Source organism: Pantherophis guttatus, chromosome 3 (genome assembly GCF_059756535.1).
Source record: "Pantherophis guttatus breed Tessera chromosome 3, ASM5975653v1, whole genome shotgun sequence".
NCBI classification, from domain to species: Eukaryota; Metazoa; Chordata; class Lepidosauria; order Squamata; family Colubridae; genus Pantherophis; species Pantherophis guttatus.
In genome coordinates this window covers 105,818,062-105,843,482 of record NC_142065.1, presented here as the reverse complement: position 1 = coordinate 105,843,482, position 25,421 = coordinate 105,818,062, and the positions used below count along the sequence as shown (strand labels likewise).

Genomic DNA, 25,421 nt, shown 5'->3' with positions numbered 1-25,421 from the left:
TGAGGAGTACCTCTAGTCTGTCCCTACAGAGTAAGATACGTTGTGTATCTTACACTGTCTCTCACTAAAGTTACTGTTATCTGTATTCAGTAGAGTTACCCCATTTGACTATGCTGTTCTTGACTTATGGTTATGCTGATTTAAGTTATGAGGGTGATTTTAGCCCATCAAAGTGACTCATTCCTTCCCTGCTCTTTCACATTAATGCTAATGTCCTTCTCTGGCAGGCTTCCTAGTCACAACTGTCACAAATCCTCTTGAGCAGAAATCAGTTTTGTATTCAATATTTTAATTGCTACTAAACCAGTCAATCAACCAAACAAACAACCAAAAAGCATTATCTCAAATGTATCTATACTATAATAATATCCTTCATATTGAGGATGCCCAGTTTTTTGTGACTCTCACTGGCTACAGTTATCCAGAAGTTTGAAAAGGGTATTCAAGTGAGAATATACTATCTTCTTATCTTAGCAGAATCAAAACATGGACAAATCAGCAGCTGTTTGTTCAACAGCCAAGCATTTTTTTTTAATCTTACAAAGAGGATTTTCACAATATTTTGCCTGAAGCAATACTTGCAATCAGTGTGGGGGCTGTTAAGTAAACCATAACAATGGGAAATGCTGAAAAATTACAATATAGTGGTTTTCTCTAGCAGTTATAAAAAAAAAATCTAAATTCCACAGACAAATGGACAGGGAAGCAGTGCTACCACCTATGACAAAGGGATAGTCCAAGGCCTCCCATTTGTCATCCTCATTGCGTCTATTCAGTGATGACGAATTCTAGCAATAGACCAAAGAAAGGAGCCTTCAATTTTCTGCTACACTAGTTGCTAGACTAACATGACATTATCAAAGCAGGGTAAAACAGACCAGCATTCCTTAACCTTTCCAGGTTGGTGGCCCAGCCTGATGTGGGGTTGAGAGGGGGGAGGGAAAATAGTTTTGTGTGAGGGACAGTCGTACGTATGCACACACGTGCAGCTTCATTTGTGTGAACAGTGGGCATGCGCGCCCACCATTCATGCGAGTGGGGCTGCAAGTGCCAGCACTCATCGCTCACATGAATTGGGCTGTGCACGTAGTTGCGAATAGATCACGGCCCAGTAGTGGGCTGTGGCCCACAGGTTGGGGACCCGTGAAATAGAACAATTTGCCTGTTCACCATTTTGGTCTTCTGGTGAGTTGTTTGGATAGACTTTTGGAACAAACGAAAGCAGTGAAACACTACCAGCTTCTCCCCAAAGAAAGTCAATGCAAAGGTTGTTTCCTCTCTTGCCAAGGTCCAATGGAAGATGAATTAACATAACACATAACATAAATCTCTGGTCAAAACTCTCTTATTTTCATCTTTCTGTACTGAGAGAATTGCTGGTTAGCTATTTTGAGCATGCCAACAAAAGGAAAAGAAAAGACAAGGCTTGCCTGTAGATATATGGATTCCCATGTGTGCCACTACAAGCAGTCCATAAAAGAGAAACCATTTTCCAAAATGTTGGGAATGGTACTTCCCTTCATTCCAAAGTCATAATCAATGGACAGTCGTCTTAAAAGGAGATCAGAACAATTGCTATGCTTCACTAGGATAATCCACGGTTGAGTTTCCTTGAGGCAAAACACATAAGGCTATAACTAAAAGTTTTTTTTATTTTGCTTTACTTTTATTTTTCTACAGATTTGCCTCCATGCCTTCCTCTTTTAGACCATAGGATTTAATTATTTCCTCCCATAAATTGTTTATTTATTTAAATAAACAGTTAAAGGCACAAATCAAAATCACAACAAAATGTACACCACTGAATTGGTGCGCCTCATACAGTAGGATTCAATGTTTGGTTGGAGGAAAGAATAACAATTTCAGGGCTGAATTATGCAGAAAAAAATCCTGTCCAGTTTAACTTTCAAACCAATCCATATAGAGTACAGCAAAATGTTATCTCAACCAAACTTCTACGAAGTCTACATCAAAGGAAATCCCAGTTTTACACTTAGACCATATTTCTAAGTTTGACAACACTGCACTGCATAACACTGCAGACAAGATGCTGAGATTTTAAAGAAACCTAGCTGGTCAGTCACTCTGAAGATGTACCGGTAGTCCTCGACTTACGACCATAATTGGGAGTGGAACTTTTGTTGTTAAGCAAGACTGTTCTTAAATGGGTTGTATCCAATTTTATAATTTTTTCTGTGGTCATGAAATAGCATGCAGTCATTAAGTGAATCTGGCTTTCCCACATTGACTTTGCTTGTCAGAAGCCAGCTGGAAAAATTGCAGATGGTGATCACTTGACTCCGGATTATGCAACCATCATCATAAATCCATGCCGGTTGCCATGTGACCACAGGGACGCTGCAGCAGTTGCAAGTGTGAGTCATAACTCATTTTTTTCAGTGCCATTATAACTTCAAACAATTGCTAATGGTTGTAATTCGAGGAATATCCAGAGTAAAAAAAAATGTTATTACAGCAAAAGAAACAAGAAATATATAACTAGTCTAAAACTAGGGCTCCCATGGCCCATATATTTATTTTTTAAAAAAATTATTTGTTGTGACGAAATGCATTCTAAACTCTTGAGGCTTTTATATTTTGGCATTTAGCCCTGCTGCCTTTACTGAAGCAAAACCCCAGCAGTTTGAACTAACATAGGTAGGTAAACAAAGAGAAAGAACAACAAAGGTAACAATAAAAAGAACAAAATACAATTTGGAAATAAATCAGTCAGTAAAAAAAAAAATCACCCACACCATATTGCCTGCAAAATGGGGAAGGTAGAGAGAAGGAGAAAAGAATGGTAGAGAATTATATTCTGGGAAACAAGGGCCAGTTATAAAAAAAAAAGAAAAAAGAAAACTTGTGCTAAGAAACAGAGAGAAATTATATCAGCTCCCACTTACTAAATATATATATAAAGAAACTTTAACTATCCCCATTTGTTGCACTGATCTGAATTTTATAAGATTCTCCAATCAGAATATATATTACTTGCAAAGTGCACTGGAAAGAATACACGGACATTTATCTTCATACATGAATTTTCATGTGGACTTAACTAAACTATTTGCAAATGAGTGTGGCAGCACAATGAATGAACTTAACATTTGAAAGAAATATAACACAGATTCATCTATGCTAGTTGCACCCAGCACAGAATTACAAAATTGAGTAAATGGGGCAATAAAGCATTTATTGAGTTGGTTTTGAAACTAAAAATACGTCACAGTCTAAGCTATGCTTTAAAAAGGCAATTTAAGCTCATTCTTTTTTTTTTTTATCTGTTTTATTTCCACTTGCCGGGGAAATCTTCCATATAGTAGTTCCACTCCTTCCCTATAGTAGCTAAAGAAATATTAGCACAAACTAAACAGCACTTAGCAGTAAGCCTGTTTTCTAGTACATCTTTCTGCAAAATGTATTCTCCTTGTAATGGGACATTAATGTGTGGTTGCTTTTATTACTGCAATTACAGGCTATAAATCACAATGTGTCCCTTACTAATAGAATCTATAGGAATGTTCTGTGTTCCCTAGGTAGCAGTTGAATGCTTAGCTCCCACAGTGTCAATGCTGCCTGTTTTGTTAACTATGATGGTAGCTACATGGAAACTGAATTGTTATTATCCAGACTCCCCACCTCCCACATTGTCCTCTGCAAAGGGGAAAAAAACCCACCAAGCCATAGCTGTAGGCTTGCCTCAGGAGACCATCAAGTGTCACAGAAGCCTGTGGCACCCTCTGCCTGCTGCCAGAGGGAATCATCATCACCTCCAGAGCACACCTTCCATTTTAACATAGACAGAAGAGGTGAAATAAATTTGCCTTACCAGAAAAATGCATGCTCTTCACCACTGCTATAAATAGGAGTGATTCAGAAGACGAGGTGGAAAAGAAAGAAACACCAGTGTGCCCACCTCTGGAAGCAGCTAAAATCATAAGTAATCTCAAGAGACTGAGAAAAACATGATATCTTAGAAGTCCTAGTAGAATGGATATATTAGACTGGCAGTTTTTGCTAGGTGTCAACACTTGAAAGTAACACATAAGGACAGAAAACCTATTAAGAGAAGGGGGCACGAAGGAGTGCAGGTTATTCAAACTAAGGTTACTCCTTATTTTTTCTTCCTTTTCTCTGGTGTTATGCAGAGGATGCATCATGGCAACAGTGGCTTCTACTGCTGCTATTGCCTATAATTTTAGTATGCTTACAAGCAATTCAATATATTATCTTACTCGGTCTCTCCTTTCTCTAGGAACAGATATAGAACAAACCCAAAAGTCATCATATTCAGGAATCAACTCACCTTCCCTACTCCTTTGCAGATTATATTGCTTAATTCAGTCCAGTTTAAAATACAAAATTAGCTTGCTCAGTCATATCATAAATCCACCACTTCTACTGCTCTAACTTTGATTCAGGAAACAATACCGTAGTTGTATTTCCCTACTACGGAATTCAATGGTATTTCAGCTGAATTGTGTGACATTGATATAACTGAGTCTGAAGTGTGCTTCTCTTCACCTACATAAGAGTCTCTGACTCCGATAATGGCTAGCCACATGCTGTGCAAGGTTCACAAGCAGAAATTATACAAGAAACTGTCCCTTCAAGCATCTTACAAGCAAAGGTATAGTGCTTTTGGGGGGGGGGAGTAGGCGTGTGCATATTGTACATCTTTTCCAATACATATTTTGACCCAGAAAATTTTGGAGTTTTTTTTCCCTTACACAATCTGAGAGATACTTGGGATTGTTTTTCCCTTATTGAGTATATTACTGAATCTATATACTGTATGGACATATTACAAAGTAAGTTCCATTATTGCTATTTGCTTGAATGTATGCTTTCCCAGAGAGATAAGCAAAAACACTAACGCATTGAGCTTCATCACAATTACAAAGCTGACTACAACCAAATAGGTATTTGCCCTGTAGTTGCATGCCAAACTCCAGTACAGATTCTGATCTGTGACCCCCTGGGCTACATAGCTGCAGAGTGTAATAAGGCTTGCTGATTGCTTATGTGCTGACTTCACTCCCTTAGAAAAACAAGTTATATGGATAGGAAATGATAAGGTACCACAGGCTCCTTTGCAGAACAAAAGAAGTCTTTCTGCCCAAGAAAAAAAGAAAAATAATGAGAAATCAAGCAGGAGGTATACATCAGCACTTACTACCCACCATTTCCATGTAAAGATGAGAGCTTGCTTGTGAGGAAGTATCAGCAGCCATCAATTTTGAACAAGCTACCTAGTAAAGGACATATCCATGTTTGCTTGAATTTCTGTGATTGCACTGTATCAGAATGTTATTGGTGATTGCTCAATGGAAAGATGACAACATAAGGTCAATAGGTCAATAAGTCAATGAAAGACTAATAACAGCATTTTAGAGCATGTAAGATCAACTTTGAAGCAGCACTACCACATTACACACACACACACACACACACACACACATATATATATATATATATATATATATACACACACACACACATACACACACACACACACACACACACACACACTTTTTTTTCACTTCTTACAAGCGTTAAGATGACTCCTGCCACACAGGAAAAGATCACTTCACTTGTGCGCTGAAATGCTATATGCAGTAGCTATCACCAATTCTGAACTCCCTGGGCATAGCAAATTAAAGAGGTAAGCTTAATTCCTAGGTGTCTTAGTAGAAGCCTGGATCACAAATTAAGCCTTTCCTCCTCATCTAGCTTTATTTTAAGCATGTTTAAACATTACCTACTATTAACTGAACAGCCCGAAAGCGTTTTTAAAAAGCTATCTGTAACTACAAACAAGATCTGAAATATCACTTGTTAACTTTACAAGGTCATACCAAAGAACTTCCTTTGAATATATGCATGCACTCTTTCCCTTTTTCCTCTGTCACTGTCACTTCGGTGGATGTTCTGAGAACAGGTTAATTCTTCATGTCACCTTCTTGCACTGCCATCAGAGAACTGCAGACAGGCCTTGTCACCCTTGTCAAGTATATTCAGCTCATTGTCGTGCTCCCTGCCGGTGGTTCTTTTAGCTGAAAGGTTTTGGGACTGCAGAAACCAAACCACCTGAGGAAGGAAGAACAGCACCAAGCAGTGGCATAAGCAGGCCCTGATCATTAAAAGCAGCCAGTGAATTTCAAAGAAATTGGAGATGCAGCAGAAATGGAAAGAGATGGAATCACCCCTTTCTCTCCTTCAGGAAAATGCTGGGTGTTGGATGGCCATGTTTGTTACCTGTAGTGCTGCAATTGATCTATTCCCATTAAATATAGATTTATAAGATATAACTTTAATTCAGAGACATATGGAAAAAGACATGCCAATGACTCCTTGCTGAGATGTATTTATTTATTTATGGTTAAAAACCAAAACCATTACATACTAAAAAATAAACATAAATAACAATTAAAAGACTGAAGTATTAATAAAGTCTATCACAATACCTGTTCAGACAGCAATATAAATCCAGGGATTGCACCACAAAACCTATTCATAAAACAGCATAAATCCCACTCCTTTTTACAGCAGTTGTATAATGTATAATATTAATGTATATATTACCTTTCACTCAGGGGTGGGACTGAAAATTTTTAGCAACCGGTTCTCTGCCTGGTTGCTGGGTGGGTATGGTCATGGGGGTGTGGCCTAGTCGGCTTCCTGTACCACAGCGGGGGGAAGGTGTTTCCGCCCTCCTCAGGCTCCGGAGGTTTTCCTCATGCCTCTGGGAGGGTGAAAACGGCCTCCCCCGGGCTCTGGAGGCCATTCGGAGGCCAGAAATGGGCCCATTTCCAGACTTCTGGTACTTCCGGTAGGCCCGTGTTTTGCCCTCCCAGAGCCTCTGCACGGGCCCTGCACTTACCTAGCATCCAAAACGGGCCGCATGGAAACTCCTGGGAGATGTGGGGGGGGGTGGATAGGGTCAGCCAGTCCTTTCAACTACCGGTTCGGCAAACCAGATTAAAATTAACATCCAGTTCCCTAAACTGGTCCGAACCAGCTGAATCCCACCCCTGCTTTCACTATTTTACTTAACCCTTACCGATATCATCTTGGAGAAACACCATATTAAAACCAAACAGTATGTTAGAGCTTTCCCAAGACACCTAACTAGAGAAGCCTCATGCCAAAGAAGAGTGGCTATGATACCTGGAAGTGGGCATTCATAGTTGCAGATACCTATGAAAACTATGCTAGGTTTTTGTATGTGGCCAGCAAAATGTCCAAATGACCACTGAATGGAAACAAACAATAAGTGTTTTCCTAATCTTTTGCTGATTTCAGACATAATAGGGAGGCTAAGAAAATAATAAGAGCAATGTTAGACAGAAGTAACTAACAGATAGAAGAGTTTGCTATTTCATAATAGGCAAATGACTCCTGGCTGCAAAAAGCAGAGAAAGCAGAGGTACAAAATATTCAAAGGGACTTGACCTTAATTAATAAATAGGACTTGAGGTTCCTATTGCAGTTTTCAAGATTCCGTATTACTAATTCTTGCATTAAAACTCCTTATTGAAGTCTATAATTTTTGCTTTCTGGTTTATGTCCTCAAGTATGGGGCTTGACAGCTGCTATCTAATTGGTATTGCAGCCCTAGATGAACTGCTCTTTGAAGAAACTCACCAAATCCATTATTTAACCACATAAATTGTGAAAATACACTTTATTACATATTTTAATATACTATGTAAATGGTTATGAACTACCGTATTTTTCGGTGTATAAGACGCACTGGAGTATAAGACGCACCTTAATTTTGGGGGAGGAAAACAAGAAAATGCTCTGCCTACCAGCATTTTGGAACGGTCTGGGGGGAATCTGCCTGGCAGCTTCAGGGAACAAGGCAGGTGCCACGATTTGCGGCTGGTCATCCCTCTGGCCGCCCAGCAGGCAGCTTAGGGCAGGCAATGGCCGCAATGACTTCACTCCCCTGCAATGTGCTTTTCTTCCCGTTGCACATTCCCAATGGGAAGAAAAGCACTTTCTGGCAGCAGCGCTACAATCCCCTCCCTGAATCCAAAACGGTTCCCAGTTCCCCACTGCATATTGCAGGAGAACTGGGCGCCCGCCGCCTGAAACGCGGCTCTGATTATTGCGTTGGGGAATCCAGGCAGCGGTGGCTGGAAAGGAGGGGCGTTTTACTATAGGAGCTCCCATTTGGCTTGCTCGGCTCCTGGGCGCAGAGAGGGTTTAGGCGGCAGCTCCTCACATTGCAGGGGAATGAAGTCATTGCGGCCATTGCCTGCCCTAAGCTGCCTGCTGGGTGGCCAGAGGGGTGACCAGCCGCAAATCGTGGCACCCACCTTGTTCCTGCCAGGCAGATTCTCCCCCCCCCGACCGTCCCGAAGAGAGTTGTTCCTCAGGCTGTGCCCCGACCCAGATCACTGCCGCCTGGAACTGCCCAAAAATGGCCGAAGGGTGGGGGCTGGTGGGTTGGTGGGGCTACATTTGGCATATAAGACGCACCCAGATTTTCACCCCCTTTTGGGGGGTAAAAAGGTGCATCTTATACACCGAAAAATATGGTATTATTGCTTTTCATATATTTATTGCTCTGTGTTTTAACTTTTTTCCTAATGCTAATAGTAATAGGCACCTTGCATGCAATCCTGAAGGATCTGAAGCACAACCTGAACACCATCAGCATTGAAAAAAACACCATCAGTCAATTGCAAAAGGCAGCTTTACCTGGAAAAGTTTATATGCTGCAATGGTACCTTTAAACACCATCAAACAACAACTTCTGCCTATCCCAGGCTCTTGGACAGACTTGATAGATGGATAAAAATGTCAAGTCCAGTCTAAAGAATAAGGTTTTAAATAAGGGAGAAATACAATCCAATCATCTTTAAATTTTCAGCATGAATTCATTAGGTTGGAAAAATTTCCTAGTTTAAACTGAGTTACCAATTTAAATTCTGGCAGCATTCCAGCTGCATACTATTAAATGTTTAATTGCTGTCTAAGAGCATACAACCAGCCATGGCAAGATAGAAGCAGCAGATATGGTAGAAGGTGATATCCCTGGCCAACTGTTTAGCTTAGAGGGTCTTGTCACCCTTCTGTAACCAATCATCAAAAGAATTAATGTCTGCAACCTCCATATCCATGAAGCTGATTATCTCAATACGGCATTAAAAGACAAAATATTGTCATGACTGCAGAGGGACCAACCAGTGTTCGCCAGCTGGCTTGGGAGTAATTAAAGCTGAAATATAATTACCATTCTAAAAAAGCTTCATATGATACACTTGTGATTCAGATGTAACACGATTTTGATCACTTTCCTAACCTGATCCTTCCAATGTTTTAATTACTTATTCAACCAAGTGATCTAAAAATCTTGAGTGATGGCTATAGTTATTGCTCAATGGATTGGCCACTTTGTACCATTTATATATGGTCACCTTCAAAGAGTTAACTATGAAGACAACACTGTGGAAAGAGGTCAAACTAATCTTGTAAAGAGATTGTTGGTGGGCTGACTAAACCAAACCTTAGTTTATCAGATTTATATAGATTCTGCCTGAAGAAAAAGAATATAATAAAGGTAGTCCTTGACATACGACCTGTTGCTAAGTAAGAGTTGTTAAGTGAATTTTGTCCCATTTTACAATCTTTCTTAACACATTTGTTAAGTGAATCATTGCAGTTGTTAAACTAATAACACAGTTGTTAAGTGAATCTGGCTTCCTCATTGACTTTGCTTCTCAGAAAGTTGCAAAGGGTGATCAAATGACCCGGGGGACACTGCGATTGTCATAAATATGAGCCACTTGCCAAGTGTCCAAATTTTTATCATGTGACTATGGGAATGCTACAACAGTCGCATGAAAAATGGTCGTAAGTCACTTTTTTCAGTGTCATTGTAACTTTGAATGGTCACTGAATGAATGATTTTAGTTCATATACAAGGACTACTTGTTTATGGCATTGGTTTCTTAGTCAGGTCTATCTTGGGCTGACATCTCACTACATTAGGTAGTTAGTCCTGATAGTACTATACTGTCATGTTTCAGTGGTACCTGCAAGGAGTTAGACATCCTGCCACTTTTGTGCATGCATCAACATCATTGCACACCTGCTGCAAATATCTCTACATAGTTTGATATTCGAATTGTAATACTGTGACAAGGGAATACATCTAGCATACATCTGACTCCCCAGGAAGGTAGCAGCAAAGTATATATTTCTGAACAGGTTCTTTGTGGCCCATTAGGTTATGTTTCCCATCTTTTGTTGGTGCGCACATTGCATACTCTCAAAATTTCAAACAGGAGTATATTCCTAGTCTCAAGAGGCTGTTTATTCCTGACCTAAGAGGCAGATATTTAGGAATAGTGATCAGATGCATAGAAAAAGAATAAGAAGTTAAAAAATTATGCCAGAGATATCCAGATTACATATTTAAAAGTCAGGTCAGAAAAAGAAGAGAATGGCAGAAGGAATACGTAGGTTAAGAGAATATGACTTGAACTGCTCTAGGTAAAAAAGCAGGATATCAATCAAATAAAACTTAATGTTCATGAACATGAGCCTCTGGCATAAAGTATCTGCTTTGTTTCTAATCTATTTCTCCAACCATCTGACTTAACAACTCTGTTTAAAAATACCTAAGATTTTTCAGACATAAGTTCTTTGAATGCAATTTATGCAAAGGAATTGCCTATATGGACTATAGTGAGAAGCAATCATAATATAAAGTTATGCTTTATTAGGAAATTGAATTTCTGGCATGATTAGAAGCATTATTGTTTTTTTTCAATGATTTCTGGTGTTATATTTGTGTATGCACAAATCTTTTCAAATAATCAACAGAGTGAAAATTGCATCCCATATTGGCTATTGAATCTGGAAAATCTTTTTCCATTTTTTAAATCTCTCCATCTGCTGCTGTGCACCAGTTGCTTGTCCAATCCAGACATTTTAAGGAGCATAAGCCATTTTCAGTAACAATCTGGATAGATTAGCATGTTTTTCAGAATGTGAAAATTTCCTGTTAGAATTATGTATGTAGAGTTTAACAAGTTCAGCAGGTTAGGTTAGGTCTACTATTATTGGAAGAGCTCCAGTAACAGAATCTTGTAAATCTGAATGTGCTTCCTTTCCCATCACTTTATGCTCTTGTGAACTAGGAAAGAGTCTGTCTGAGACATTTACTCGAACTAATTTCTTGACCTAGGTTCACCCTTTCATCTGACCATTGCTTTGGTCTTTCTCCTGTCCTTCAAGGACATTCCCAATTCCCTCTGCACCGGGGTCTCCAACCCCTGGTCCATGGACTAGCACCAGACCATGGCATGCCAGAAACCTCTCTCTCTCCATGGAACCGGTCCCTGGTGCCCAAAAGGTTGGGAGCAACTACTCTATATGACAGCAGGAAGACACATAATCTAGTTTCCATATTTTTTTTTCAAAGGAAGAGCTATAACAAACGTTGGATTAGATAAAAGAAGGCCATGGGTCTCTTCCTTTTCTTCAACAGGACCAATGAGCCAGAGTATTAGATTTGGAAAATGATGTAGTAAAAGGAATTAAACATCTTCCCTAACTACCTAATACAATTCAGGTAAGAGGATAGAGACCAAGTTCCATATAGCCTACTTGGACTTCAGTAAGGCATTTGATAAAGTAGACCATAACCTACTACTTGGTAAAATAGGAAAATATGGATTAAACAGCATCACCAACAGATGGATTAGTAACTAGCTGACCAACTACAGTCAATGTGTAGTCCTTAATGGAACTGCACCTAAATTGAGGAAAGTATGCAGAGGGGTACCTTAAAGCTCTATCTTAGGCCCAATACTCTTTGATATCTTTATACATGATTTCAATCAGTGGACAGAAAGGGAACTCATCAAATTTGCATACAATATCAAACTGGTGGGAATAGGCAACCCTCCACAAGATAGGCTTAAATTCCAGAAGGATTTTAACAGACTTGAACACTGGGTTCTATCTAACAAAATGAAATTCAATGGTGAGAAAGGTAAGGTTCTATAATTAGGCAAGAAAAACCAAATGCACAGGTATAAAATAGGTGGTACCTGACTCAATAGTATTAACTGTGAGAGGGATTTTGGAAGTCCTAATGGACAATAACTTAAAATATGAACCAACAGCATGCTACAGCTGCTAGAAAAGCTAATGTAGTCCTAGGCTGCATTAACATTAATCAATATCATGTGAAGTGTTAATACCACTTTATAATGACTTGGTAAGACCATACTTAGAATATTGCATCCAGTTTTTGGTTGCCACAATATGAAAAAGATGTTGAGATTCTACAAAAAAATGCAGAGAAGATCAACAAAGATGTTTAGAGGACTGGAGGCTAAAATATATGAAGCGGTTGCAGGAATTGTGTATGGCTAGTCTAGATAAAAGAGGGACTAAGGGTGCATCATAGCACTGTTCCAATATCTAAGGGGCTGCCATAAAGAGGGGATCAACCTATTTTCCAGAGCAACTGAAGGCAGAAGAAGCAGCAATGGATGGAAATTAAGCAAGGAGAGAACCAAGCTAGTAATAAGGAGAAATTTCTTGACATTTAGAACAATTAATCAGTGGAAGTTGTGCATGCACCATCATAGAAGGTTTTTAAGAAGACATTGGACGACCATTTGTCTGAAATGTTATAGGGTCTCCTACTTGAGCAGGGAGTTGGACTAGAAGAACATCCAAGGTCCCTTTCAACTCCATTATTCTGTTATTCTGTTAAATTATTATAACACATCTTCATTTCATCTGATTTTATTACTCAAACTCACAGTTCTGAATATGATGGTTGTTATATTCAGAACTCCAGAGCAGAGATACTGCATACAGGTAGTCCTTGAGTTAGGACTGTAATTGAATCTGGCAATTATGGTCTTGAGTTATGACAGTAGTAAAACAGATTGTGACTGCACCCAATTTTACAACTTTGTTCATGGTGGTCATTAAGCAAACAGTGCAGTTGTTAAGCAAACCCAAAGTTCTCTATGGGCCAGTTTTTGCTAGAAACTGGAAGTAAACACTTTGTAAATCACAGTCATGTGACTGCAGAGTTCTGCAAACAGCTGTAAATGTGAACTAGTTACTGATCATCCAAAATGCATTCATTTGACAAAGGGGGTGAGGTACATCCGAACTTTAAATGATCGCTAAGCAACCAGTTGTAAGTCAAGAACTACTTGTATATGACATTAAGAGCGATGTCCAACTTTGTTATAGGGAAGCAGTGCAAAGTAAAAGTTATGTTTTCTGCACTAAGCAAAAAAAAAATGACAGTGACTGGACCACATGATTTAATCCTAAATCTCATACAGCAGATAAAACAGCAAATATTGTCTAGAGTCCCTGTGTACCAGGAATGAGAGAAGGAGGGATGAATCCTCAGGATTCAGGATACTTAGGATAGGAATAACTGCAAATAATAAGGAAAACTGCAAAGAGTGTAAAATGGACATAGAAAAAAGAGCAGGACTAAGGTAGGTGGAAAGAAAAAAACAGGAACTGTGGGAGGAAACCGGGGGGGGGGGGCAAGCAGGCACATGGAAGGAGGAAGCATAAACAGCAACCAGATGGAGTATGTACACGGAAAGAGACAGAAGAAGATGGAGATATGGAGGTGGAAGGATGCTCTAGTTGTTTTCAAAACAAGAGGCATTTACCTCCTTTTTGATTCCTTGGAGAGGGCAATTGGATTTGTCTAGGAAATAACCTGATATATGGAATCTTCATTTATAACTGCACTGAAGCATTGTTGCTTTTTGCAATTCTAGTTGTTTTCTAAATGCAACATTTTTATTTTATTTACATATTATCATATCAATACAATAATAAATGTCCATGGTTAATTTTAAGTTAATACAATAATACGATCCTGATAATTGCGAAGGTTGTTGAGAGTGTGGTAGCACGACAGCTTCCTCAGTACTTGGATGAATCATCTTATCTAGATCCGTTCCAGTCGGGCTTCAGGCCTGGATACAGCACGGAAACGGCATTGGTCGCATTGGTAGATGATCTCTGGAGGGCCCAGGACAGGGGTTGCTCCTCTGTCCTGGTCCTATTAGACCTCTCAGCAACTTTTGATACCATCAACCATGGTATCATGCTGCACCGGTTGGAAGAGTTAGGGGTGGGGGGCACCGTGTTGCGGTGGTTCTCCTCCTTTCTCTCTGATTGGTCGCAGTCTGTGTTGACAGGGGGGCAGAGGTCGACCCCGAGGCCCCTTGTATGTGGGGTGCCACAGGGGTCGGTTCTCTCACCCCTTCTGTTCAACATTTATGTGAAGCTGCTGGGTGAGATCATCCATGGTTTTGGGGTGAAGTATCATCAGTATGCTGATGATACTCAGCTATACATCTCCACCCCGGACCACCCCAATGATGCCCTTAAAGTGATGTCCCAGTGTCTGGAGGCTGTACGGATCTGGATGGGGAGGAACAGACTCAGGCTCAACCCATCCAAGACCGAGTGGCTGTGGTTTCCGATGTCCCGATATAGTCAGTTGGTGCCGTCACTGACTATTGGGGATGAGTCATTGCCCCCCACGGAGAGGGTTCGCAACTTAGGCGTCCTTTTGGACTCACGGCTGTCTTTAGAAGAACACTTGACGGCTGTGGCCGGGAGGTCTTTTTATCAGGTTCGCCTGATTCGCCAGTTGCGTCCCTTTCTGGACTGTTAAATACAGTCACTCATGCCCTCGTCACTTCATGCCTGGACTACTGTAATGCTCTCTACATGGGGCTCCCCTTGAGGAGCACCCGGAGGCTCCAGCTGGTCCAGAATGCGGCCGCGCGGGTAGTTATGGGAGCAGCATGGCGCTCCCATGTGGCTCCCCTCCTGCGCGAGCTGCACTGGCTCCCTGTGGTCTTCCGGGTGCGCTTCAAGGTCTTAGTTACCACCTTTAGAGCGCTCCATGGCTTAGGACCGGGGTACTTACGAGACCGCCTTCTGCCACCAATAGCCTCTCACCGCCCAGTACGCTCCCATAGAGAGGGGCTTCTCAGGGTGCCGTCAGCCAAACAGTGTCGACTGGCGGCCCCCAGGGGGAGAGCCTTTTCTGTGAGGGCACCCACCATCTGGAACGAGCTCCCCCCAGAGATACAGAAGATTCCGGATCTACGCACTTTCCGCCGTGCCCTCAAAACATTCCTGTTTCAGCAGGCCGGCCTGGCCTAACTTTCCCTTTATATTGCTTTTGATTTTATTTTAAACTGGGATGTCTTGAATTATCTAGGACCAGAGTGTTTAGTATATTTTAATTGGTTTTTTATTAACGTTTGTATTACATGTATTTTTATCGTTCGCTGTTCACCGCCCTGAGTCCCTCAGGAATAGGGCGGTATATAAATTTAATAAATAAATAAATAAATAAATAAATAAATAAATAAATAAATAAATAAATAATGTCACAATTCACCCCAAAGTCCTCTGGAATAACTTATAATACTTTTACCAGACTCTGGAAAGCTATCAGCAATGAAGTCTATCTTGCTTTTAAGGGACGACCATTCCAGAGGATTGAGTCCAACACAGAGAAACAATGTATAAGTAGTTCTCATTTAGCAACAATAGTTGGGACAGCAATTTGGTCATTGAGCTAGGCAGTGAGTAAGTGAAATCATGACTGTGCTTGTGATCTTGCTTCAGTTTCCCTTTGCTTTATATACCTGTGAAGGTCATAAATTTGACAATGAAAATGACTTTTCCATCAGTATTATAACTGCAAACAATCCTAAAGAAGGCCAAAGCTAAATGAGGACTATCTGTATCTGGGTTTCACACCCACACACGCACACATTCCAGAACAGTGATACTATTAAATATTTCTTCTCCTAGGAGAGATGTGTGAAAGGGTCTGAATCCATTTGGAGGAGTCCTGAAAATACAGCGGTGCCAAGCCAAATTGGGTTTTATAGATTAAAACAAGCACTTTGAATTCCATGCAGAAACCTACTGGCATCCAATGCAAGTCCTGCAGAATTAGTGACAGATGGGTGTGCTGCCAACTGCCTGACAACACACAGGATGCTACTTTCTGGCATGATCTTCAGAGGCAGTGCAGTCATGAGAGAGGGGGGGAGGGGGGAGAGAGAGGAGGGGGCTATATTATAAATATGATTATGAAATTCATTAATCACCTTGGGTTCCCATTATGGAAAGAAGTCTATATAAGAATGCTATTGCCCCTTTCATTCACAAAAAATATACAGAAGGAGAGTGTGATGATGAATGCTTTCCCTCTGTTAATGGCCACATAATATTTCAACGTTACAGATCGGCAACATGTATGAAGCAGTAAAAATAGCCTGACAAAAACATACATTTCAATACCTTTTCACATTATTATAAAACAACCTGGGAAGTAATAGAAGGATACATGTAAACCTTAGGTTGATAGATGGCCATTATGCAAAGCTATTCTACTACTGATTTAATATCTTTCTTCTTTAGTCCTTCCTTCTTCCAGAGTGGGAAGGAACACATACAGTATATGCCAAGTAGGTTCCTCAACTCTTTAAGCGAATATATCTTGTCCTAGCATTATGCAGCTATAATGTATCACAAAAATATACCATTACCACAAACAAACAAACAAACAAACAAACAAACAAACCATTCATAATTCCAGCACCCCAATTTTATTTCTCTGAATGTTTAGGAGGCAGGAAACATATAAACAGTTTGGAAACCAAAGAAGAAACAGTTGCTTGTTTATCCCTCATACGTCTTTGCTTGACTGGGTGGCATAGGCCCCTGCTATGAGTTACCATGGCAACGGTGCCAGGCTTGCTGAACACAGGCTGTTTTAAGTGCACCAAACGCCTGATTTTGCAACCTTCCTGTGGCTGCAACTGAGCCATGGACATAAGCTTCTCTGTGGCAGCCTAGAGACCTACTTACATGTAGAAATGAAACAATGGGACCAAGCAAAGGACTGAGTTTACTGGAGCTTTGCACCATACCTATTCTGCAAAGGCCACTGCTGGCACCATCTGCTCTGTGCATGTTTACCATGCACGTTTCAGAGCTTTCATCCCTCTTCCCTCCCAATCAGATAGGCCTATTTCAAAGATCTCAAAAGAATTAGTAACAAATACATACTAACTATGGGGGGACGGGGTGTCAAATAAATACAGTCATTTACACATCTGATTAACTTAACTCTGAAGGCATTGTCTTTCAGTTCATTTCAGATCATTTATTACCTTTAAAATAAATCTGCATATATGAACAGCAGGTAGAGAAATATAGTTTAGGGAATGCCTCAATACAGTGAAATACATTTTCCTTTGGGAAAATGTATTATAATGATTAAGTTAAGATTAAGCTGGTGTGTAATGTATTGATTTAGTATGCATATTTTATTTTAAATGAATGCTACTTTCAGCTTTTTGAAACAGAAAGATATAAACTGTACAGTATTGTAATTCTGAATTAAAAGAAGTGTAAGTTTCAGACATTGCTCAAAAGGATATATAAAACCGATGAAAAGGACAACCCAAATATTCTTCTTGCAACTATTTTCTTACTGATAATTTATAGCTCCTTCTAGCACTACGTATATAGTTATCACTGATAGAAGCCCAGTTTCATTTCCATTACATCAGCACATCTTGAATTGTAAACTACTGTAAATAACCAACTTCTCTGTTTGTCTTTTGAGAACCAATATAGTATAATGATTCAAATGTTAGCCTAGAAGCAGAATAGTCTGCTTAACTTTTGAGCCATAGAAACTCAATGGGTGAATCTAGGTTACTCAACTTACATCAGAAGGCGGCCACTTAAGAGGATGCAAGCAGTATTGTGTATTGCCATTTAAGCTCCTGAATAAAATTTGAAATACAAATATAATAAGTAAATAAACCCCTACCAAGGAAATGGCCTATATCTTTATATTTGAATGCAGCAGCAGCCAAGATGAGTCACACTTGATTTAAGAAAGGAAGATAACATTTAAGCATTTCTTCTCAAAGTAATGATTAATTCATTGAATTAATCATTCCTAATTAATAGAATTACTATTCTTGGAAATAAGAAGCTGAACCACTTATAGGACTTGTTGTAGTAGTAAGGATCAGGATCACTCTAGTGGATGTTGTATTAATTTCAGCACAATACAGTACATTGTTGTATTAGTTTTCTAATGTAGAGGTGAGCTACTCATGATACCTTTTAAAAAGATTAAATATAAGAATATTTAATAGCAAGTCAGGTATACTCCAAATGAATAAGAAGTAATGGATGATGCAGTGAGAACTTGGTATTTTGTGTCCAATCATTTATACTAATGTGCACTAGACTCATGATGCATTTGGCACAAATCTTGATTTATCTTCCAGAAACCAAGAGGAGAAGGCAAAAATACTAATAATGTCAGTTATACTTTAGCTATAAACACATTAAGAAGTGTATCTAAAATCATGAGAAAATCAGATCTATTATTTTCAAGGATGAGATATCAAAACTTAATGGCCAGAAGAACATTTTTATACCATCTTTTTTCAGCTATGTAAATTACTGTTCTGGGATCTTTGGTTTTTTTGCTAAACGTGCCTGCAGATCTCTAGACAGACAGTTTTTTTGCCGGCTGAGAAGCAGCTGTAGATTGGATATTCAGTTAAAGAGCCATTGTTAATTCATTTACTATCCATAATCTCAGCGGTTATTTTTTCCATCTCTTTTCAAAAACACTGCTTCATTTATTCACTAAACTAATCTACACTGAGAGGGTAAAAGGGTGGTGGCTCATATGATTTAAAACTCCTTCCTAAAAAAAAAAAACAATTGACATATTAAGCCTTTAAATAAAGATGCCTGTCAAATAGGTAGAGCACTTTTCCATGGTGTAGTAATTTTCTATATTCAGAGAATTCTTTCATGTGAAAAATCACTCAGTCATAGAACCTGCAGTGCTAGAGACTATTTCAGTAAGAACCTGGCATGGATAAATAGGTAACAGAAAAATATTAAATGAACATAATAAGTATGCCATGTGAATTTCAAGTAGCAGGAATATATCTAAATTGATAGCATTTTGATAGAAGAACTGTAAAGCAGGAAGGGAGTGTACATGGTTGAGCTCATTGAAAAAATAAAATTCTATCCTACAGATCTTTATATAATTTTCATGCAAAAGGCAAGTCTCATGTAGACAGTACTGAAATTTTGATGGACAGCTAAGTCTTGAAGGCTGAAGATGAGCTGCATGTCAATTACTGAATTGCTAGTAATTGTTTGCAGAATGGGAGAATTAAATTATTGACCATCTGAGTGGGAAGAATGCATGGATATCATAAAAAAATAATGTAAGAACCAGTGGAATTTAATAAACTTTTCAAGCTCCACAAAATGCAATTATTTATTTAGGTATGCAATATATTTTGATGGTAAAATACACACTTATACAGTTACCCTATTGGGCATTACATTTTGATGCCACTCAAACAACGAGTCAATCTAGCATGGTGCAGGGTTAGCTTTTAATATGGGAATTCTAAGCTCATATCCATTGTGACTTTGAGGGAAAAGGTCCTTTCTCTTATTTACAGCCTCAAAGTTGATGTAAGGTTAAAATGCTGCTCTGTCCTCCTCGAAGGAAACACAGGATAAGTTAATAGAATAATATCTTGTCACCAGGGAATTTTTATTCCCCTATTATTATTATTGCCTCGGCTGCTCCATTTTATTTTTAGCATGCACGCATCTCAGCATCACGTGTAGTTTGATTGTTAGATAGCAAATGGGTATGTACATGACTGAACGGCAACTTTATCCTTTAAAAAGGAAATAATCAATTCTATAAATTAATAGAGTGGCATAGTTTCAAACTTTTACTAGATTGCAAAAAACACACACATAATATTATTATTTGTTTGAATATTGTTCTATTACTTATAGACCAGAGGCCAACCTCTGGTCCATGGACCAGCACCGGGCCACGGCATGCCAGCAATTGGGCTGCACAAACAAATGAAGCCCCGTCCATGGGATGCAGGCAGCACACAAAACCATGCCCCCTCTGGTCCATGGAAAAGCCTTTTTCCATGGAACCAGTCCTTGGTGCCCAAAAGGTTGGGGGCCTACTGCTATAGACCATTCTCTCTAGCAGAGTGAAAAGATTTTTAAAAATCTGACTTTCTGCTACTTATCCCAATAATCTAAAGCAGAAGATTCTAAAACAGAACACTTCTTTTTCTTCAGTACAGTGGTAAAAAATAGCATTTGCAAGAAGGTTGCAATTAGCTTCAGTTCCAGATTTGTCATTAAGATTGGTGCCTTGCCTCACCATTATGTGCCATGTGAAATAACATTTAGAATCTATTTTCCAAAACATAACAAACACAACATCAATAATACAATACAAGTTCTTTATGATACCCTATCAGTGAGTCCCACAGAAAAATTATGGGAAAGAAATCTGGAACAATTTATTTTGAATGCACTGCAAAAATCATTGATAGTTTTCAACTCCCTATTTTCAAAGAACCATTCCTGTATAAAACATATGTCATTTACCTGATGGGCTAAGTAATCAGATATTAAATGAAAGAAAGGTTGCCCAGGAGAATTTCTATGGAAATGTTTTTCAGCTGTATAGGATGTCAAGTAATAATTAAGGATACACATCACAAATTTTATGTATCAAGTTTCATTACACTGGCTCATTGTTGACATGATATAAGAAGACACTCAACATAGATTATAAAAGTAAAATACACAGGATACACAATATATTTGTTTTGTTCATCTTTGAATCTATTCTTTTGTAAGAAAAGGCAGAGAGAAAATTGTTGTCCTCCTACTGTCAGAATACTTGAGATTCCCTTCCCCCCCCCTTTTGGTTTTAATTTACCATCTCTTCTATGTCCTAAAGTGTGGCAAAGGACATGATTTGGTTGATGTAATAGTTCCTTTTAACCCAGCCTTCACCACTTCTCCATATTTGGCACCATCATACACCCAAATAAGTGAACCAAGAAAAGGGAGAAACATACCCATGGATGCCACACAACTGCATAAAATATTCTGAATACAGGAGGCTTCTTTCAATCCAGCAGCATTTAAAGAGATTTCTCTTCCAAGGCTAATTTTAAACAAGCGTGTTGAAAAGGACACTGTTCCTTTGGGACTACAGTATAGCAAAGGACAACCATGTCAAGTCTTCCCTTTTTTTACATTTCCTATGTAATACCACCTTCTACTTTTTTTGCTGACCTGAGGGTAAAGGGGGGGGGTTGACAAGTAAAAAATGGATAGAGTCTGTAGAATTGGGGTGGAAATACACACCACAGAACAGGAAGAATAAAAATCTTTCAGACCCCTAGATATTCCTGGATAAAATTCCCAGCAGTACACTCAACATAGCCCATACTCAAACTTGGATGAAGAAATTGGAGGAAGTAATGGACATGGAGTCTTTCTTTTCTATTAAACTCAAGAACCCTTCTCTAAATTTCTAGGGAAGTCAAAAACCCAAAAGGCAAAATAAATAAATAAATAAAAAATCCCAAACCTAAACTCTGAAGCTTAATAAATTTGTTCACATCTGATCAATTTGCTCACTAGGATCCATACCTACTGCAAGAAAGAAATTATTTCCAAAAAGATATAATCTAAAATCAGGACACATACATGTTGCTACAACACAAAGAAAATAAAACTTAAGGGACACCTACTTGGCTATTTTTCTGGGGTGGAACCTTCACTCTGGAATTCTTTTACCAAAATATATTTACTTGGTACCAAATCTGTTTCATTGGCATAAATAAAAGCCTTTTTATTTTAAAAATCTTATGTTTAACTTAAATCTTAAATCTTAAAATTTAAATCTATGTTTAACATTTTGTCATCACATTTTAATTATCTTAAAGATTCTGTACTGAGAGTGAGCCACTCTTGGAATGAACAATGAGTGTGAATACTAAATGCTTCATTAAATCAATACATAATATAATAATAATTGAGTATCAAAAGTTAGCTCAGGATCATTCTTCAGCCCTAGCTTTATGCCAGCTACTATGGAAGACAATGAGCCACAACTAACCCTCTAGGTGAGTATGTGCTGCCTCTATGCTTGGCTGATATAATCATCATTTTAATAACAATATGTGGTTTTTCCTGCCTTCACTTTTGCCAAAAAGAAGCCAGTATAGTTTCAATTGTGGATTGAATTCATACTCATTTATCCTACCTCTTTCACTGAGGTTTATCCTCAAAGCAATTCAGCTAGGAACACTGAGGGGATGCTTTGATTTGTATCTTTCTACTGAAACCTAGATTGGATTTAATTACCCAAATGGGCCCAATTCCACATGGGTCCATTACTGACCACTACTTGACCTGTTGAGTAAGATCATGGTCCTTAATCAGAATTTCCTAGCAAGCCAACAAATGTCAAGTGATGGGCTTAATTCAACCCCAATTCTTGTTTAAACAGCCTTATGACAATTCCTCCTCTTCTGGAATATAAGCAATTCTTCATGTTTAATCTATCATAAAGCCATGATTCATAAACATGCTTCTTTCACTCTTGATCCATAACTTAAAGGATAAATTTTATCAGAATATACCAGCTTTGATCAATCATTGGTCATTTCTTAAGGGAAGTGCCTATACTTTAAAACAAAATGCAGGAACCGCATGTCATTGGATTGTCATTATCCAACAGCATCCCCTCCCAAGAAGACATCAAGACAATGTCCCACTAATGAACAAAAAGTTAAACTGATATAGCAAAAGCTTAATAACAGCAAAGATCCCGAACATGGAAATATACTGAAATTTTGATTATTCCCATTCATTTCACATCCTACAGTGTTCAGACTGCTTGGATAAACTTAATTCTATCTGCTAATTTAGTGAGAAAATGGAGATAGTGGCTGTATTCATATGAGGTGGCTACCCATAGATCATCCATTTCTGGGTTTTACATGACACAGCGATCCAGAATGTAATCACACTTGACATAAAATAGAACAAGGCCAAGTGGACTGGAGTAGTTTATGCTTGAGTGGGGCACGCAAGCAGCCTCAGATGACTCCTTGTCATCCTCTTCGGAGCCCCTTCTGATGAGCAAGCAGCAACAGTGACATCGCTGCTCCAGGTCCTCACCCGCACAGCTCCACCTGCTGTGTGCAGGGAGGCAGGAATCCTGCTCAGGGCAATCTCCTTCGCAGCTTCCTATCATTCGGTTCAACAAGCGAATAATAAAGGTGATCGCCAGGAGCAGCAGCATCTCTCCACTTGCTCACCCCTTCTTTCTCTAGGCAACGCGCAGGAAGGCTGGGCCTAGCGTGGCCTCTCCCAAATGCTCTCCACTCCAGGCAGCGGGTGTTCTGGAGTCCAGACGGCCCGCTCGAGTCTTCAAACGACCCACCTGCGTGCGCTGCCCCCACCTACCGGCTTCCTCTTTCACTCCGCCGTCGCGCAACTAGAGCAAGGGCAAGGAGTGTGCCGTCTGCCCAGAAGACCAAGCTACGGAGCCAGTTTCTATCAACTGCAGCCAGCGCTGCTTCCCTTTCTCTCCCCGTTTCCTTGGGTTGGGGAGGGCCTCTCGGCCAGGAGACGGCCTGCCCTCATTGGCACAAAAGGCCTCGGGGGGCAAAGAATCAACCTGGCTGCCAACTTGGAGTGGTCATAGCTTGGGATCTCGGAGCGTCGGAATCCAGCGAAGAAACGGAAGAGTTTGGGGACTGGGCCTGTGATTAAGGGAAGGGGCAACTAGGCCGGAGGGAGGGGTGAAGGGGGGGGACTCACCCAGCACGAAGTAGGGCAGCTCGGTATTCTCCAAGTCATCGACCACCACCATCTCGCCGGGAAAATCATTGCGGACCGAGAAGAGCAGCTTGGGCTCAGAGGCCGAGGGGCTGTGCATGATGCTTAGGTCGTTCTCCCTCAAGAAGGGCAACGCTGACACGGTGATGCTCTTCAGTTTGCACTCCATCTCCTTGGAAGGGTCCCCGCCTGCTTCAGCCGGCCCGGCAGCCGCGGGCCCGGAGGCAGCGGCGGCGGCGGCGGCGGCGGCTGCATTGGCGGCGGCGGCCGTGAGGCTGCAGCAGCAAGAAAGCCAGATGCAGACGCCAGCTAAAGCCATCTTGCGCCTGATCCGCCTCGCCTTGCAGGCACAGAGGAGCCGGCCGAGGGGGCGGGGAAGAAGATCCCTGGTCCAGAAAGGGGCTTGCAGTTGCAATGCAATCAGGAAAGGGGCGGATTGTGGGAGGCTCTTTGTCTCCAAGGCGCTGCAACCGAGCGAAGGCAGGCGGAGGAGAAGATCAGGCGAGCGGGTTTGTCTTCGAGTTGGCTGCCTTCCTCCTCCTTTGCATCTTCTCCCCAGCTCACTCACGCACACAGGCGGCTAGTCACCACCTGGATTATACAACGCTGGGTGGGGAGGGTAGACGCAGCTATATTTTGCCATGCAAAATTGTTTTCAAGCCTTTCCCAGGGCCCTGGCAATTGAGAGACGCACCTGATAGGTACCATGCCAGACACAACTTCCATTTAGTTCAACCCCTTTTTCTCATTGGCAAACTAGATGTTTCTGAGAATTACACAAGTCAAATGTAAACCAAACCACATGCCAACACTTGATAGAATACCCTGCTCTTCGATTTAGCTATTGTGGTGATTAACTGTTGCAGGGCCTATCCATCCCTTTTAACATCACAAATCCCAAAGTAAAGGAACCAAAACCATTTCCATTCTGGCACCAAGAAAACTAAAAAGACTGTCCATAAAATCACCAGGAAGTGAACTGAACTTGAAGGAAACTTTTATCATTTTTTTTCTTTAACTGAATGAAGCTGTTTGTTTTTATTTATCTTTTGTAAATCAACAGAGTGGCAATGTGGCTTTCCTTAAATGTTCCCTCTAGAACTGAGCAGGGCGGGGCAAATGGGAAATCAAGCAAGAAATCTCAGGATGATAGGCTGAACTAGGTTTTTAATCACCTTGAGATTAAAGACAATTACAGTGACAGTGACAATCACTCATGTATTGCTACCAGGAAGATTGCACATGATTGGCTTATATGGCTCCCAGTTTCACAGCATTTACTTAATTCTGCTTCACTGATCTTAGGGGACAGTGCTGCATTTCCTTTTATGTGGAATAAAAAGACTTAACATTTAAAGCCTTGTGGAAAATTGGATTTTGTGAATCAAATGACTTGTTGCTATGGGTCCTTCCATATAGACCTACTGATTCATTAGCAAAAATCTCTGCATGTGATCTGCTTGAGATCATTCTAGTGAACAGTGGAGTGAGTGTTAGCTGGCTTTGTTTTTTTAGTATTTTCTTGTCCATAACCCACTTACCAACCTTATTGTGAGTTTCCAGCAACTTCCCCAATTATAAAACTATTTGAATAAAAACAATGCTCGCTTGTATTGCAT

General features: G+C 40.0%; 1 protein-coding gene across 1 annotated transcript in view; it reads right to left on the bottom strand.

Moving 5' to 3' along the window:
* The window catches only part of ASTN1 (astrotactin 1), a 220,969-nt gene extending 196,595 nt beyond the window's left edge, over positions 1 to 24,374 (bottom strand). Inside the window, exon 1 of the mRNA XM_087890143.1 lies at positions 23,785 to 24,374. Coding sequence (XP_087746269.1) covers positions 23,785 to 24,121 — 337 coding nt within the window. The 5' untranslated portion in view covers positions 24,122 to 24,374. The remainder of the gene's footprint in view (positions 1 to 23,784) is intronic.
* Positions 24,375 to 25,421: the final 1,047 nt, after the last annotated feature.